The 16,673-nt window shown below is 33.2% G+C and overlaps 1 protein-coding gene across 1 annotated transcript in view; it reads right to left on the minus strand.

The window, feature by feature from the left end:
- Positions 1-16,673, minus strand: part of LOC129221638 (transport and Golgi organization protein 1 homolog) — a 56,275-nt gene that overhangs the window by 7,506 nt on the left and 32,096 nt on the right. Inside the window, exons 15-20 of the mRNA XM_054856165.1 lie at positions 9,536-9,674; positions 9,266-9,367; positions 9,128-9,188; positions 7,501-7,536; positions 6,683-6,750; positions 2,750-2,826 (exon numbers count right to left, since the gene is read on the minus strand). Of these exons, the coding sequence (XP_054712140.1) occupies positions 2,750-2,826; positions 6,683-6,750; positions 7,501-7,536; positions 9,128-9,188; positions 9,266-9,367; positions 9,536-9,674 (483 nt within the window). The remainder of the gene's footprint in view (positions 1-2,749; positions 2,827-6,682; positions 6,751-7,500; positions 7,537-9,127; positions 9,189-9,265; positions 9,368-9,535; positions 9,675-16,673) is intronic.

Consider the following 16,673-nt stretch of genomic DNA (forward strand, 5'->3'; position numbering starts at 1 on the left):
TAGAAGCAAATCTTACTTTAAAAATAAAGACTTAATTAGTTTATGTCATTAAAAATTATATTTCACGCTTAAGATTTAAAAATACAAAATATTTTTTTTATGATGCTTAAACTATTTTTTAAATTAACTAGTTACTGCACAAAATATAGAAAACTATTTTTTCCTGGATCAAATAAGAACATGCCTGAATGACTAACACTTTAAAATATAATTTTGTAGCACCATTGTGTAATTATCTACAAATGGTGCAAATTTAGAAAGTACAGTGAAATTCCGTTACAACGAACTTCAAGGGAATGTAAATTTTGTTCGTTGTAACGAGAATTTTGTTATAATGAAATTCAAGCAACATACTAGAAATTAAATTGGGACTGAAATTTTCTTTCGTTGAAACAGAAATTTCGTTATATAGGTATTTGTTTTAACGAGATTTCACTGTATTACAATTTTAACAAAAATCAGCAATTACACAGGGTTGCCAACCTTGAAGAAACAATTTGAGGAGCATTTTGAAAGTTTTTGCAGAACAAATCTATTTTGCATAAAAATCTATAAAGAAAACCTAAAACCACTTATCTAAAATTGTTTTTAAGCTTTGTTAGTCATTTTAGTACTAGAATAAAAGTAATAATTTTTTAATTAATAAAACAGCTTTAAACACTATGTCATGCTTGGAGTATAAGCATCTTTAAATTCCCTTATTTACATATCTATCATAATAAACTAGCAAAATATAACTTAGATAAATTCGATTTTATTAAAAACATCATGTGCAATATATTTGATAAGCCTGGTCAGAATTAAGCCCAAATTTGGCAAATGGCTCTAACTAACTCAGATGGAACTGGATGGACATTTTCTAATTGATGTGGTAGCCTTCAGCAAAAAAAAGTTAAATATAAGAAGGATTGAAAATAATAGCCTACAAAAAGGCATTAATGTCTAAGTGGAAGAAGGGAATAGCAGAAAAAACAAGAAGTTCCGTCTAGAACTAGACGAGCCTACTTTCCCGTATACCCATACTACTTTCTAGTACCTGATCAATATTCTCAAAAATAGCTAAAATCGCAAATTTTTTCAAACATATTTTTTTTAATATTTTAAGCTGATTTCTAGGAATAAAATATTCCTTACTTTTCTTCAAAAAAACGAACAAATAAAATAGCAGCACCTTTTAAACAAAGCAGCTAATACACTTCTTTCCATTAAAAAATTTTTTTAACAGCTTTCAAAACGAAAAAATAATAATAAGTTCATTAAAATAAATACATCATATAAAAAAAAATCGTTTCTTTTTCCCCTATTGCCGAAAATAATTTTTTAAACGAATTAATGCACTTACCAAAATAAAAAAAAAAACAATAAAATGTCAACTTAAAGAAATAATTTTCATTGTCAAAAAAAAAAAAAAAATCGTCTGCGCATATTTTTCGAGTTTATTCACCGAAAACTAAATACCTAAATTAAAACTTTAGCGTGAAAATAAAAACAAATCATATCAACAATAATTATTTCACAGTTAAAACCACAGCAGCGGAGTCGGAGTCAATCTCATTTTGGGATAAAAGAGTCGGAGTCGAATATCCAAGAATCGGAGTCAGTCATTTGTCCTCCGTGTATAAATGTTTGCCAAAGCTACGAAGTCAGAGTCGAAGTCGGGGAGTCTGAGTCCGATTAATTGTCGGGAACAGGAGTCAGAGTCGGTGTCAGGTCCCCCTAAATTCTCGGAGTCGGAGTCGGGAGTAGGTCGTCAAGAGCTATTTCCAACAAAGTTTGTTTGAAGTAAATCCGCCTTCAAATACGGAATCTACATTGACTTTCAGTTTCCCCGTAGGCGCTAATGTTAAGGGATTTGAACTGTTCAAAATTGAACGGAAAATTGTTCAAATCAAAAAGATATCTTATATACAAGTTTTTTATCAAAAGCTTTTTCCTACAAAGTTTGTTTGAAGCAAATTCGCCTCACAGTTCGGAATTGCTTTGAATTTCCCCGTAGGCGCTAATGTTAAGTTTTTTTGAACTGTTCAAAATTGAACAAAAAATAGTTCAAATCAAAAAGTGAAATATGGGAATGAGGTGTCCTCGCCGAGATCTTTCGAACAAAAAAAAATTTGTTCGAATCGGACTATTCATTCAAAAGTTATTAGGGGGGGACAGACCGACAGACAGACAGACCGACAGACATTTTCCCCATCTCAATACCCTACTTTCCAATTTTTAATTTTTCAATATTTATTTAATTATTTTATTTATTTTTGACTTTTTTTTGTTTTTCACGATATTTTTAAGATGCATTAAGCCTTCTTTCATGCTTTTTTCTTCTTTTTCTGACTTTTACTGGGAAAGTAGGCTAAAAATGAGAGAGTGTTCAGAAACGGATGCAATCGGATTTCAAAAGCTACATCTATCTTTTGCACATTCACGCTCAAGTATTTCCCCTTCACCCCTATCTAACTGAGCTATCACTTAAAAACGCTCTGTGCCAGGAAATGCGGAGCAAAATAACTTCTCTGCAGAGTTTCGCTATTTTGCGGAGCAGTTGGCAACCTTGATTACATATATCTTTGGAAGGAAAATCATACTGTTAATCATTAAAAATTTTATTTACAAATTTTATAATAAGTAGGATTAATGGAACAAATTAAAAGTGAAATTAACACTGATGTTTAAAGCATCTTTTTAAAGGCTAAAATAAGTTTTCATTCAACTTAAAAAAAAAAAAAATGAGAACATTATTAAACAAGATTACTTTTAGGCACTGGTCTTAAAATATCATCCTGAGGTGCATTTGCCCAATTTTCTTGTTCCCTTTCAAGAATTGTCAACCTGAAACAACAACATTCAAAATTTAACTAAACAGTAAAAATATAATTAAACGAAAGAAAATACCTATTACTTGAAGGTTTTTTTACCAACCTCCCCCCCCCCCCATAGGGTGGTTCAAAAATACATGTAAAAAAAAAAGGTTCTCCTAAGCAACAGGACACCCCCTCAATATTTGTAGACTTGTAGATAGTAATATACTGGAAGAATTTTAGCTTCCTATTTCAACTAAAAGATAGTGCTCAACCCCCTCCCCCAAACTTCATAAGTATGGGGAAGGAGGTTAAAAAAAATACATTGAACTGAAAAAACAATGATACATATTATAATGTATAGCAGTAATATGCATATAGAGTGCAATAAAAATTATTTGCAAAAAAAAAAAAAAAACAAACAGTTGGGGAAATAAATGTTTCTAAATTTATGGCATTTTTTATACTATGATAATGTTAAACTAAGGGGTCATTGAGCACCCTTTTAAAATTTGAATAAGAAGCTTAAACTTTTACAGCATAATACAAGAAGTAAGTGTTAAAAAAAAAATACGGGGTGTCCTGGACTCTAGCTGAATTTTTTCTGAACAATACTAACTCCCCCCCCCAAAAAAAAAAAAGTGAATACAATTTTCAGCTGATATGCATGGGTTAAATGTCAATACCAAAATATTTTTAGACAGCCTGAAGCGTTTTTTAAAAGTACATCATATAGAAATTCAAAATTTAATCAAGAAAACGATGGAAAATAAATGAATAAAATGTAACTGATAAAGTTGTTGATGCATTTGATGAAAATTACCGAAAAATAAGATATTTACTATTTTTTCTTCTTTAGTTTAGGGGCCCAGGGCATATTTTTTCAGTGGTCAACCAGTGCGATTTTCAGGCATTGCTCATAGGAATTGGGGATAAACATTCAGGTTTTTTTGGGCACAGATTATTTATGCTTAATTCAGAACTTTTTTGCACATAAAATGCAGGTATTAAATATCTCCCCTTAGGTGGAGTTTGGCTGAGCTACAAGCATATACGGAGCAGCTCGTTACAGTATCCCCCCCCCCCCCTGTTATGAACTATCATTCTTGAACAGCCGTTATTAAGTTGCAAAAAAAAAAACGTTTTTTTGCATAAAAGTTTTGTCTTGCAAGATAGCCTTACTTAATGCAACAAAGTTTTAAATGTTTCTTTTTTTTCTCTTAACAATACTATAAAGGAAGAGGGAAACCTTAGCTTTGTATTAAGCCTGGACAGACAGTGACCTTCATATGAGAAGTCAAAAAATGAAGAATTATGTATTATTTTAATGTCTGATAGACAAGCTTTTACGGTGCAGTGGAGTCTTGACTTGTACGAGGGATGCGTTCCGAAACCCCTAAAATTTTGCATTGTGAAAAAGTATGTATATGAATTTTTGATAAGCATACTCTATTATTTCAGACACTTGTAAACACCCTCAAACTTTATCTTAGTTTCCTACACAAAGGACTATTGATACACTTAAAAAATTATTAGTGCACAAAATTTTTCTTCATTGTCATCAACTGTCTTTTTCCATCAGTTTTATATGAAGCAGCATGCTAAGGTGCCATTATATTTGATAGGAGTGCCCATCACCCCCAAGAGCAAGGACATAGTGCCCTAAATACCACAAAGGAGAAACTACTCCTTAAAGTCCCTCTGAAAATTTTAATGGTGCAGTCTGTGCCACGACCCCCCCCCCCCCCCCCTTGATTATCTTCCACAATTAAAATGAAAAAAAGTGTTTTTTGTTTGTACTAACCAAGGGAGATTTAGATTTGTACGTTGTAGGAACATCTGCCTTCAGTGATACTAAAGTGATGTTTGCCATTAACAAAGAAAATACTTCATACACTGTGCTTTCCTCCTGAAAAAGCCCATGTTGCAGGCGAAGAGTTAGCTTTGTGACGCGCTACTCATGAGAAACTTGTGTTATATTCATTTACGTTAAGTTGAATCGCATTGTAGCGTAGTCTACCGCACATGCATGTAGGAAGTATTTGTGTCGTGTAGTTGCAAAACCGGCCAACTCCTCAATTTTGGGAAACATGTTTTTTCAGTGTTTTGGGTGCTATGATACATGTTCCACCTACTGGATACCTAAAGTCACGGCAAAACCGGCAAAATCCTCATTTAACATGCATTTGAAAATCATGATGTGCTGCAAACCCGGCCAAATCCTTTCGTCTGTGAGTTTCAAAACCGGAATGTTCCTTTTCAGCTTACATCAGTCTGTTTACCTTTCCCTGTGCTTCATAGTCGTCCTGTTTTATATTGGTCAGAGGTGCTCATTGCTTGACGGCTGTGGTGGCCAAAACAAAAACACAACAATGATGTTCATGCTTCAATACTGGATGACTCATTACGCCCCAACCCATCTAAAAAAGTGGAAGTCATTTTCCCCATTCCTGGTCATTCATTCATTCCTCCAGATCGTGTTTTCACCCAAATTGAGAAGAAGTTGAAAAAAATTGAGACCCTCGTTCAGCCTTCAAAATTTGACGACATTCTTTCGGAAAGTGGAACAGCGTACAAGCCAGGAAGAGACTACACTGATCTTGATTGGAAGAGAACCAGCAGTACCATCCTCAAACCCCCAGCACAATGGTATTTCAGATTCCTACCAACAAAGAGATTTTTCATAACCAAGCAGAATAATAAGATGCCAGTTCAAGGAGAGATTTTCTATAGATCTGAGGTTGGAGCAAAAAAAGTTTGTTGTAAAGACTAAGAGAAGCATTGCAACCAGTAAGGTTACAAGTGTATTTCCAGATTTAGTGGTAAAGCCTCAGAAAGTGTGCATTGTCAAAAACTTACTGACCAAACATTTTGGATCAAACTGGGAGACTGACGAGCGATTGATTTTTTACAAAATCATCTTGATGGCATCATCTGTTCAAGGTGATGGAAGTACAGGCGAAGAGGAAGAAAACAGTAGTTATGAAGAACATCAGGAAGAAATGTGTGAGCCTGTTGAAGATGATAATGCTGCAAGAGTATGAGACTGTAGTTCTTAAATGTTAATATTATATTATTTTTTATATTATTTTATTATACTTAAAAATAATTTTGGTCAGCTGTTCTGGTCTGTTTGATTTTTCAAATTATATTGTCTTATTCTTGAGAGTTATGTTTATCGTACCCCAAAATCCCAATATCTAAATTTGGTACAGCAATTTTTAAGTTCGAATTAGTAGCAAAATCAGCCAACTCCAAAATGAAAATATGAGTAAATAACCCCCTCCACGCACCATCATCATTTACATAAACGTTTTCCAACACCCTTCCCTAATATCACTAAAAACCGAAGAGATTTAGTTTTGACCTTGATTATGCTTGATGTAATAGTAAAATGGCTTTCCCCAAAAATTTAGTTTTTTGGAGGTGGTCGGTTTTGTAACTGCACGACACATTTGATATAGAAACCATCTCAATTCATGAATTTTCATAAGTTTTTTTCTTTTGTACTTCTATACTTCTTGGTCGTTCCAATTGTTCTACAAAGCAATTTGGAACGAATCCCTTCTCAATCAAGGCGCAAACCAGTTTTGTTTCTAAACCAACTCAATCCATGCTTTTACTGAATGGCCACTGTAAAACACACAGGTAACAAACATTTTGACTAACTGCTTAATGAACAATTTAAATTTTACAGGATAGTGCATTCCAAAAACATGTGCGACAGAAGCCCCAGACCCAAATTAAGGACTCTAAAATGGAACACAGCTCTATGTCACAACCTGCCCTTTACATGTTAATTTACTGGCTAAGTTGCCATTGAACGTTCAGCATCAAACTAGATGATAAAATTATGATAAAAATGAACATCAGAACCACTGATATACCTTTGACGCAACTGAGTTACTTCTTGCTTCACATCTTCTAATTTCCTCTCAGCTGCTCTGGCTGCAATCTGTAAGTGTTATGTTTATTTTTTAATTTTTTTTCAAAAAGTAATTTATAAAAAGGTTAATATTTTTTGATATTGAAAATAAAAATTGGAAATACACATTTTAAATTGCTTGGTATGGGGAGGGTGGTGAAACTTAAGTTCATCAAAAATTAATTGACAGCAACCTTGATGAACAGTTGCTTTTATAACAGCAAACAGATTTCTAAACTACATTTGTAGTTAAACCGTATTCCACTAAATTAGTTATTTGTAGTCCACTAAAATAAAATCCACAGAAATGCATATCTGCTAATGTACTCAACCCAATGGTTATGTAATACAACTTTTGAAATTTATGTAATTTAACGAAATCCGTACTTTTTACTTTAAGCGCATGTCTATTTTCCCACAAAATTAAAAAAAAAAAGGGAAGGCATAATGTATCCTTCAGATAGTGCTGACAAAAAAAGAAGATAAAAACAAATTAAATAATCAAATAATATTGTAGAATGAAATATTTGAAAATAGGGTTCTCAGATGGGTTAATGTGGGTCATTTGGAATTAAAATGTACAAATCAATCATTACACCTTCATAATGTTATCTGCTAAAATATTATTTTTTATACTTAAATACTCATTAAAAAATAGATTGATACAATTGTACAATAAAGAGTATTTTCAAACATATCTAGACAGTTCTTCACTTCATAGCAGTTGGATTTAAATCCATACCATAGTACCATACAAGGATACTATAGAAAAAAACTTACCCAATTTTCATGTGCTTTCTTTTCTTGTGCAGCAATCTAAAAAAAAAAAAAACTCAATTTTTCAAACCCAGAAATATTTTAAATTGTCTAAACAGACACTTTCTACGAAATAAGAATATCCTGCATGGTGATTGAACAAAGAATAATTTTCAAAATTTTTATAATTACTGAAAATTTTATCTTTTGAAGTTGACCAAGTTACATTTCCACCTTACACCCTCAGTGCAACAGTAAGATATCCAATCCCTGGAATAACAGTAAGACATCCTGCTACTGCTTTGAGGCGACGATATGCAGGGGATAGATAACTACTATTTAGCTGTATTTAATCAAAAGAAATTAAATATTTGAAGCAAAAGTGTAATTCTTTTATTGTAAAATACAGCTTCATTTTAGATAGATTTCAGTTTGCAACCCCATTAAATGCTTTACTGCAATTAAATTGATGCAAATGTATTAAAGGAAAGTCAATTAGGATGATTATTATTTGTCAGACAGTAATACAACTGGCACAGAAAGTTTGCTCTTAAAAAATTGTACAGTACGAAGATTTTGGAAAATGTATACTACACACACACCTATAGTTTCTAACAACTTTACAAATTTCTAAATAACAATTTTACTGTTAAACTGAATTTGTTTCATTAATGTTTCTTTTTACATAGTAAAAACTATTTTGTCCAAAATTAACATCTAATTGCTATTTGATACAAAACATGCTGAGTGCAAGGATTAAAAATATGGTAGTGTAGTATTAAACATTATAAAATGTTACGATGATGAATCAATATGATTTCATAAGATGCTATAAAGCAGCGGAGCCCAACCTGCGGCCTGTGAAGCTGGCCCATGAGGTCTGATGTGCTGTTTAATGTTAAATTTAAAACCACAATTAGTCACAAGGCGACAAATTTGGAGGTGAATATTCATAAATTGGTTCCAAGAAAATAGGTGGAATCCTCATCCCAATTCACTGATCCAGTAACGCTCTGAAGTCATCAACAATGAAATTCGCGCCATAGCATGTGTGACGGTGTTATTTCAGTGTTAAAGCACCAAAAATTCAGTATGTCAATTATAATTCGATAATATTTTTTGGCAATGTTTGACCATCCAGGGAAAATGCTCTATATTGACAAGGCTACACTGGATCCGGTAACTTAACTGTTTTACTGGTAAGACCGTCATTTTAGGAGAATGAAAAAATGAAAAAGTGGTCAACAATGAATGTTATCTACTGGAGTTCAGGGTTAATCCACTGGAGTTGGCATTAAAATTTTAACCGTCAAAATATCACACAACAGGCAATTGCTTTGTTCAAATGTTGAAGCAATTTTCACTTGTCATACCTTGACAGGTGATTTTTTAGCAATAAAATGAGCATCAAAATGTAACAATTTGTGGGGTAATGCTGTAAATATTTTGAAATATTATTTGTGTTCTGGCCCAAAAGGATCATTTAAATATGGGGTTAGTCCCTCGGGTAAGAAAAGGTTAGGCACTACTGCCATAAAGCAATTAAATGTGTTTCTTTTATATTCCCTCAGAATATTAGGAATTTCTGGAGACAAAAAGTTTTAGCTTCGGAAAATATTATAAATAGGATTATTAAGCAAATCTCTCTTGCCTGTGTTTTTAAATTTCTTTCAGTTTCTTCCATTTCTTGCTTCATGCTGGCTACTTGATACCTAAATAAAAGAATATTCAGAGTTAATATAAGAAATGCCATGTAGCACATTGGAATTCCTGCAGAAAAATAACATACTTGTAGCTAGCATTTTCTTGCTCAATTAAAGTAATTCGTCTTTCTGCAGAACTAGCATCTTCTTCCTTTTTCTGTCTGACTGCTTCTTGAGCACCTAACTGTCTGCAAATAAAAGTCATTCGATTATGAAATATTTAGATAAATTTGGCAATGCAATATTTCATTTGAGAATTTCTGGAAGAATATTTTTCTAGTATGATTTATCAATTGCAATAATTATAGGTTTAAATATTACTTTCTATAGATTTTCAAAAACGTTTTGCAACTTACTTTTGTAACTGAATTTCTTTATCTTTAAAATAATTTGTTAATACTTCTAATTTTGTCTGTGCTTCAGCTTTATCTTGAAGTGCTTGATTGTAACTCAATTTAAGTTTGTCAATCTCCGATTTTGCATCCAACATTTCAACTATATCAGGAGGAAAAATATGATAAATATTAATGAAAATACAGTGAAATCTTGTGACAACAAATATCAGTGCAATAAAATATCCATTTCTAGGATATACATTTTCAGTCTGTTTTTATTTGCCATTCATTATATGGCTTGAATCCCGTACAACAAGTCATAATTTGTGGTCTCTTGAAGCTTGTTGTAACAGGAATTCGCTTTAGCACTATGGGGGTAGTATTAGCATGAAAATAAAATTCAAAAACATAGATGTGTATATTTTTGGTAAATTTTATAACTGGTAGTCATAGAAATGCTGTAAAATTCATGTTTTCCCTCTCTAATTTAAAAATTCATGTAATAAAAATTCATAGCACAAGCTCCTAATATGTTAATTTTTATAAAAAATAACATTTCTCACAGGCAATCTATCATCTAGATTTGGGTGCGTTTACATTGCACTTTTTGAAGAAAGGGGGGGGGGAGAGAAGCTGTTTTTAAATGCTAAGTCAACTCTAATATTAACATTCTGAACATCTCGGAAAGCTTAAAAGGTGGTCAATTACAGCTACGAGAGTCACTTCAGCTGTACTGTTTTATGTGAAGTTCCACGTCTTAATATACCCCAAAGCATAACAGGTTTTCCCTTTCCTAGTTATAGATCAGATGAACTGTGCACTTTTTATCTAAATTTAAAGAAATATTTTGGGTTTTAGCAGATCTTTTTTTGTTTTATAAATATTTCAGCAAAGCATTTTTGATAATTTTTCATTTAACACTAATTCAGCTTTGGTGCCTGTCACTCCAAGAGAGTAGAGTTCTTGAATAATAGCGTATTTAAATAAAACACATAAGAAAATTTTGTGACATCGAAAACATACTATAGTTGATATGTATTTTTAGTTCCTATGAAATATATACAAGAAGTTATAATACATCATTCTTTAAAGATTTACATTAAACTGAACATATAGGTAACTAAAAAATAAATAACTTTGTGCAGAAAAGTAAAACTAAAAACAACAATGTTTTATTGCACAAAACGTGCAGATTGCTGCAGACACAAGATTCAGCATTGCAAGGAACATCTTTGTCAATGCAAAATGAGTGAGCTTATAGATAAAATTCGGATGTCTTTTCATCCATAAGCTCACTTCTTTTGCATTGAAAAAGACGTTCCTTGCAATGCTGAAACATGTGTCTGCAAGTTTTGCGCAATAAAGTGTTGTTTTTAATTTTAAAATAGGCAACTGTCTAATAGGACTCGACCGATGCATCGGCGCCGATGGTTCAACAATTTAGCCATCGGCATTGGCGGCCGATGCTAACTTGCAGGAAACATCGGCCCATCGGCCTTAAAAAACATTGAAAAGCCGATGGAATTGGCCGATGTTTTTGAAAAAAAAAGGACCTTTGTTGCTTTACTTTTCAATACAAAGTAAATTGAGTTACCGTTTTCATATAAAATCGTTTACTTAAATTTCAGTATGAATTTCTATTTTAGTCACCCCTGAAAGAGTTTTTAAAACTGCATTCAGGTACCAACAATTAATTGCTGCGTTGTTTCTTGCAGCTGGATGTACGTATGTACCTGTCATAAGTCATAACTCAAAAATGGTAAGCTGTATAATGCTAAATTTTCGCATGTGGGGTGTGTGTACGCTCCAGTTGTGCACTTCCCTTTTTGTTTTCGATCGAGTGTTCTAAAAAGCCTATTTACTTATTCTTTGTGGCTATTAATTACTTATTTCAATGCAAAACTAATTTAGCGTCTCAGACTGACGATCATTTGGTGATATTGGCAGAGGCGTAGCTAGACCAGACTTTCGGGGGGGGGGGGGTCTTCTTTTATATATATATATATATATATGTGTGTGTGTGTGTGTTTGTGTGTAAATTTTTTTAGTATTAAAAAAAATAAGAGGGAGGTGAATCTTACATACTTTGGAATGGCGTGCCCCAATTCCGATACTTGTGTCAAACAAAACAAAAGCAAAGAATTTTTTATTTTTTTAATGTTATGGAAAATTCAACTTTTTTTCTTTTTCCTCCATTTAATTTAAAGTGAAATTTTCTAGTAACATCTTGTCAAAACCAGTCTATCCAAATCAGGGGGAAATCAAACATCTGATGAGCGTGTTCCGTTCATTTCAGTGTGACTGCTTAATTTAGAGGCTAACACACATCTACAAAAGCTGGCATCCCTAAAAGCTAATAGATACTTCCATTTCCGCCTGTAAACTGGATGTTTGACTTTCAATCTCATCGGTGGTCAGACTATAAAGATATTACATTTATGAAGATATATCTATAAAGATATTTATTTTTAATTTTATTAGCTGCTTTAGAATTTACATAAATATCTATTTGAGAGAGCAACAGCAATTTTCGGGTATTATAAACAGTATAGTCTTTTATTTTCTACTTTTTAATCCGAACCAAGCTAATAGAAATAATCTAGATTCATCTCGTTTTTAAACATTTTATTCATGTAATGCTATGCAGTTTTTCTTTTGAATTAAAATAAAATTACCTTCAGAAGGGTCCGATGGGACTAACGCTGCTTTGCAGACTGTACTTCGTTTTCTTCAGACAACGTTAACTTTCTCTTTTTAGAGCAATACTTTTCGTCATTTTAATTTTTTTCTTTGAGTTGAAAAAAGCTTGTTATCGGTCTTGTTCGTTTCATTATGCAGCAACTTTCACTTAGAATGTACTACTTTAAACAGACTGTACGTTTCCAAAAGAATACGCAGTAAATACTGGCTGAAGAATCAATGTGATTGCAATGGATACTCTGGTTAGCAAAGGTTGTTTTGACTATGACCTATGACACACACGAGACCAGACCATCAAAAACCTCTATCGTCTCGAATTCCGGTTATGCTATCATTTTCGGATTCGAAGCCCAATGATCTTCAAAGCAGCAAACAAAAACATGTTCTTCAACTCAGAAACAGAGGAATTGTCTTCAAGAGCTGAGGATGCAGTAAATGCGTTCCACGAATAGGCTTTCCAGGAAGATTAACCAAAGGACAGTCGTTTCGCGCACTTTCTTGGAAGAAGAGTTAAGGGGTGAAATTCACAGGTTTGGCATGTTAAGATGAACATTAAAGTTCATGGTTAAAGGTCATTCAAGTTAAAAGCCATTTCGCTCTGTTATCTGGATTAGTACTGTTCTTTGGTTGCTCTCTTTCTTAAAATTGTGATTCCTTAGAAAACCGAAATGATAGGAGTGAAAAGAAAGTATAAGTTTTTTTTTCAAGTGATGAAAAAAGGAAAATCGTAGACTACTGGCCAAGTTAGATTTGCTGCAATTGCTAACCTCAAGAGGATAAATAATGAATCCAAAAAAAAAACTAGTATGTTGTGGCCATCACAAAACTTTCTTCTATATTTTTCTTTTTTTTTTTTCTGATCCCTCCCCATGCTTGACGAGGAAGCAATATTCCCAACAAAAACAAAATGACACATGCAAAAACTTGACGACTATCCCAATGTCTGAATTATTGCAAAAGCAAAGCAAAGAGCGAAAATTGAAAGTTATTTTAAAAGCCTTGCTTGAATGAATTACAAATATTTTATTTGTTAACAAACATAAGATGGCAACAGTTAAAAATTTTAAATCATTGAGATAATATTTCCTATCATTTCCATACAATTAAAATCACGAGAAATACGCAGACGACAATCTATTACGATTTATCTTTCTTATTGTTGCATTAATAAAAATATTTTTATTCGCAAAAAAAAAAAATCAACACCTCTTGGAGCGATCGGCGTCAAAATAGAACCAAAGCCTGTTTACATATGGATTCACATATATTCCAAATTTCAACCAGAACGTAGCATTACTTCTTGAGATAGGGCACTCAAAATGGAAAAAAAGAACGGGTGATTGCGCTACCCCCCTTTTAGCTGTTGACACAAAAATAAAATCAGTTCTTATACCCACTAAGGGCTACTTGCTGATAAATTTTTCTTTCATTCCGTTCATTATTTCTTGAGATACAGCAGTCACAATTGACGACAAAAAACGTTCTACAGCTCAACCCCCGTTTGAGTTATTGACACCAAAATTGAATCAGCACCTGTTCCTGTTAATACCAACATATGGACCAAATTTTGTTTGATTCCGCCAGTAACTTCCTGAGGAATAGCAAGCACGCGTAACTTGAAAAACGTCCCATTGCTCCACCCCCCTTGGAGGAATTCGCGCCAAAAACTAATGGGCACAAGTTCACATAGGGGCACATATGTGTACTAAATTTCGTTCGATTTCATGCGGTAGCTTTTGTTGTAGAGCGGCCACAAAAAACTGGTCACACACAGACGTGACACACATACATACACACACACATACATACATACACACACACACACACAGACAGACAGACATTTTCCAAAAATGGTCGAAATGGACTCAGCACACCTCAAAACGTTTGAATCCGTCAAAATTCGAAATTCGAAAATTTGCACGAATCCAATACTTTCTTCTATATATTAGATATAGAAGAAAGTAAAAATTGTCGCAGCAGAGAGAGGCGTCTTTATACTTGAGGGTCATTCATGGAGCAGATTTTCAATGGCATTGGGGGGGGGGGGGGGGCGAAGTGAATTTTTGACCTTTGTTACACAGAAAAAAGTCGTAGTGATTTTTTTTTCTTTTTCTTTTTTTCTTTCTCTTCCCTCTTTTTCTTTTTTTTTACGATTAACGTTTCGGGGGGGGGGGGGGGTTGTCCCAAAACCCCCCCTTAGCTACGCCCCTGCGCATTGGAGACCATGGAAACAAATATGAGATGGCGAAACTGGTTTTGTTTCATTTTGTTAGATTCCCGTTGAATCGACGGTAATTTTTAATTTTTCGATATTTGTAATATGAATCACAGTATTGCAGTTTTTTCTGTATCGCTTCGGCGGAGCTACAAGTTTGAGGCCCGTCGAAATACATTCTGGGGCCCTATTTCTTTATCACAGAAGTTGTAAAATATAGGCATTTTTGTAATTCCTACGGTTCCCCTATGGTTATGGGGCCTCTCGCGCAATTACAACAATTGCTATATTTTAAATCCGCCACTGCACATCAAAACAAACTCGGGTGCAAGTATTAAAAGGGTTTTTCTGCTCAATGTTTATGATTATTTTGAACTCTATTTTTTACGACTATTTTTTGTATTTCCGAGAACACTTATGTGCCCCTCCTCCCACTCCCTCAATTTCTGAAACTAAACTCTAGTTGTACTTCTGAGTTGTTTAAAACTAACACCATTCATAAAATTAGAGATTTTTTTTTCAAGCTTTATCTATTGTTTAGGAAGAATTTCGAGCATTGATGTAAGAAATTGATTAAAGACGTTTTGAATGGTGACATAATTTGGAAATCAAAGGGACTTTTGAATTTTTTCTTCGGAAGTGCTGAAGTAGATTCAGAAACTCTTCCGAGGCGTTGATGGTAGCGGTTCAGTACTATAAAAAGGGGGCCGAAGTTGGGGCCAAAGTTTAATGTTGTGAATTACTCCAAAATCAGAGGTTGACCCCCCTAACCCACCCTCGTCTTTTCAAGCATTTCTTAAATATTTAACGATAGTTTATTTTGATCAAGAAATGTCATTTTGCATATTTCTTATACTTGTTTCACCTATATTTCGTAATGAGCCATCTTTTTTGCATAATTAATCGCGATCAATTTTTTTTCTGTTGTAAGTAACTATTTCTATGTATTTATGTAAAATCAATGAATAAGTTATTTTTGTTTTCATCATATTTTTAATAATATGTTGTAGAAAAGTTTCAAGGATTTTCTAATATGCATTTTTTTTAAATTTCAGAAAATTATTATTAAATTGAAAAATTTAATTTGAACTTGTTTCTAGTTCTTCAAAAAAGATTAAACAATCAAATTGTTCAATATTACGCGTGCAAACATCAGATCAAGAACATATATGTATTCAGTGATTAACTTGGTGTAAATATTGAGTTTGTGTATTTTGGCTGCGTTTTAAGAACCTCGCTCTTTTCATGGCTATTTCTTTTTTCCGTAAAATTTGTGTCACTGTTGTAGCTTTTATGAAAAGTGCAAACTTTTCTGTTCATAAACTTTAAATAAGTATAAAAATATTCCTGTTAGGATTTAATATTGTAATTTATCTGTTACCTTTTTTGTTTAATTTGATGACTAAAAAATGTCTATGTGCACTCTTTCCACTTTAATTGCGTAATTTGTTGACGGTTTCATAGTTTTATTCTTATTATTTTCTTTGAATGGTTAAACATAATTTAATGTTTTTTAACTATCTTTAGTGTACCTAAATCCATGCATTATTACAATATTACTTAAATCTTAGTTATATGTTCAATTAAAAAAGAAAACAAATCAATTGGTTATTAAACAGTCTCGTTGTTTTTTTTTTTTTTTGACTGTTGTTTTTTGTCTTCCATCATACAGCAGTCGGAAAAGGAAAAGCATAACTACACCCTATACAGATTGTTCGTAGTACGATCCAAAAGTTCGAGGGACAAGCTGTACTATCAAACCTTACCCAGAATAGTTCACACTACCGAAGCACATCCACCTTCAAAAGGTCACCTTGAGGGACTATGTATTTCTGCCAGCGTTCATATAACTTTTAGAAACACTCCTGTCCGACGAAACGTTACGTTATTTGTTTGTCATATCAGAGTATTGACCAATCGAACCGTGCATCCTCAACATGAAAGTCGGCTTCTTTCCCCACGATGAAATTAAAGCAGCAACGCAAGAGGCCTTACAGGAGGTTGCGATAAATGTGTTCCAGGAGTCCTTCTAAAAGCTATACGAACGTTGGCATAAGTGCATAGTCGTTCAAGGTGACTATTTTGTAGATATATGTACTTCGGTAATGTGAACTATTCAGGGTGAGGTTTTATATAACTTGTCCTCGAACTCTTAGATCATACTACGTGCGTATGAGTTTTCAACTTACTATTTCATAACGTTTTTGAGTGACGCAAGTTTTCGCGCATTAAGACATCACAAAA

This window comes from Uloborus diversus, chromosome 4 (genome assembly GCF_026930045.1).
Source record: "Uloborus diversus isolate 005 chromosome 4, Udiv.v.3.1, whole genome shotgun sequence".
NCBI lineage: Eukaryota > Metazoa > Arthropoda > Arachnida > Araneae > Uloboridae > Uloborus > Uloborus diversus.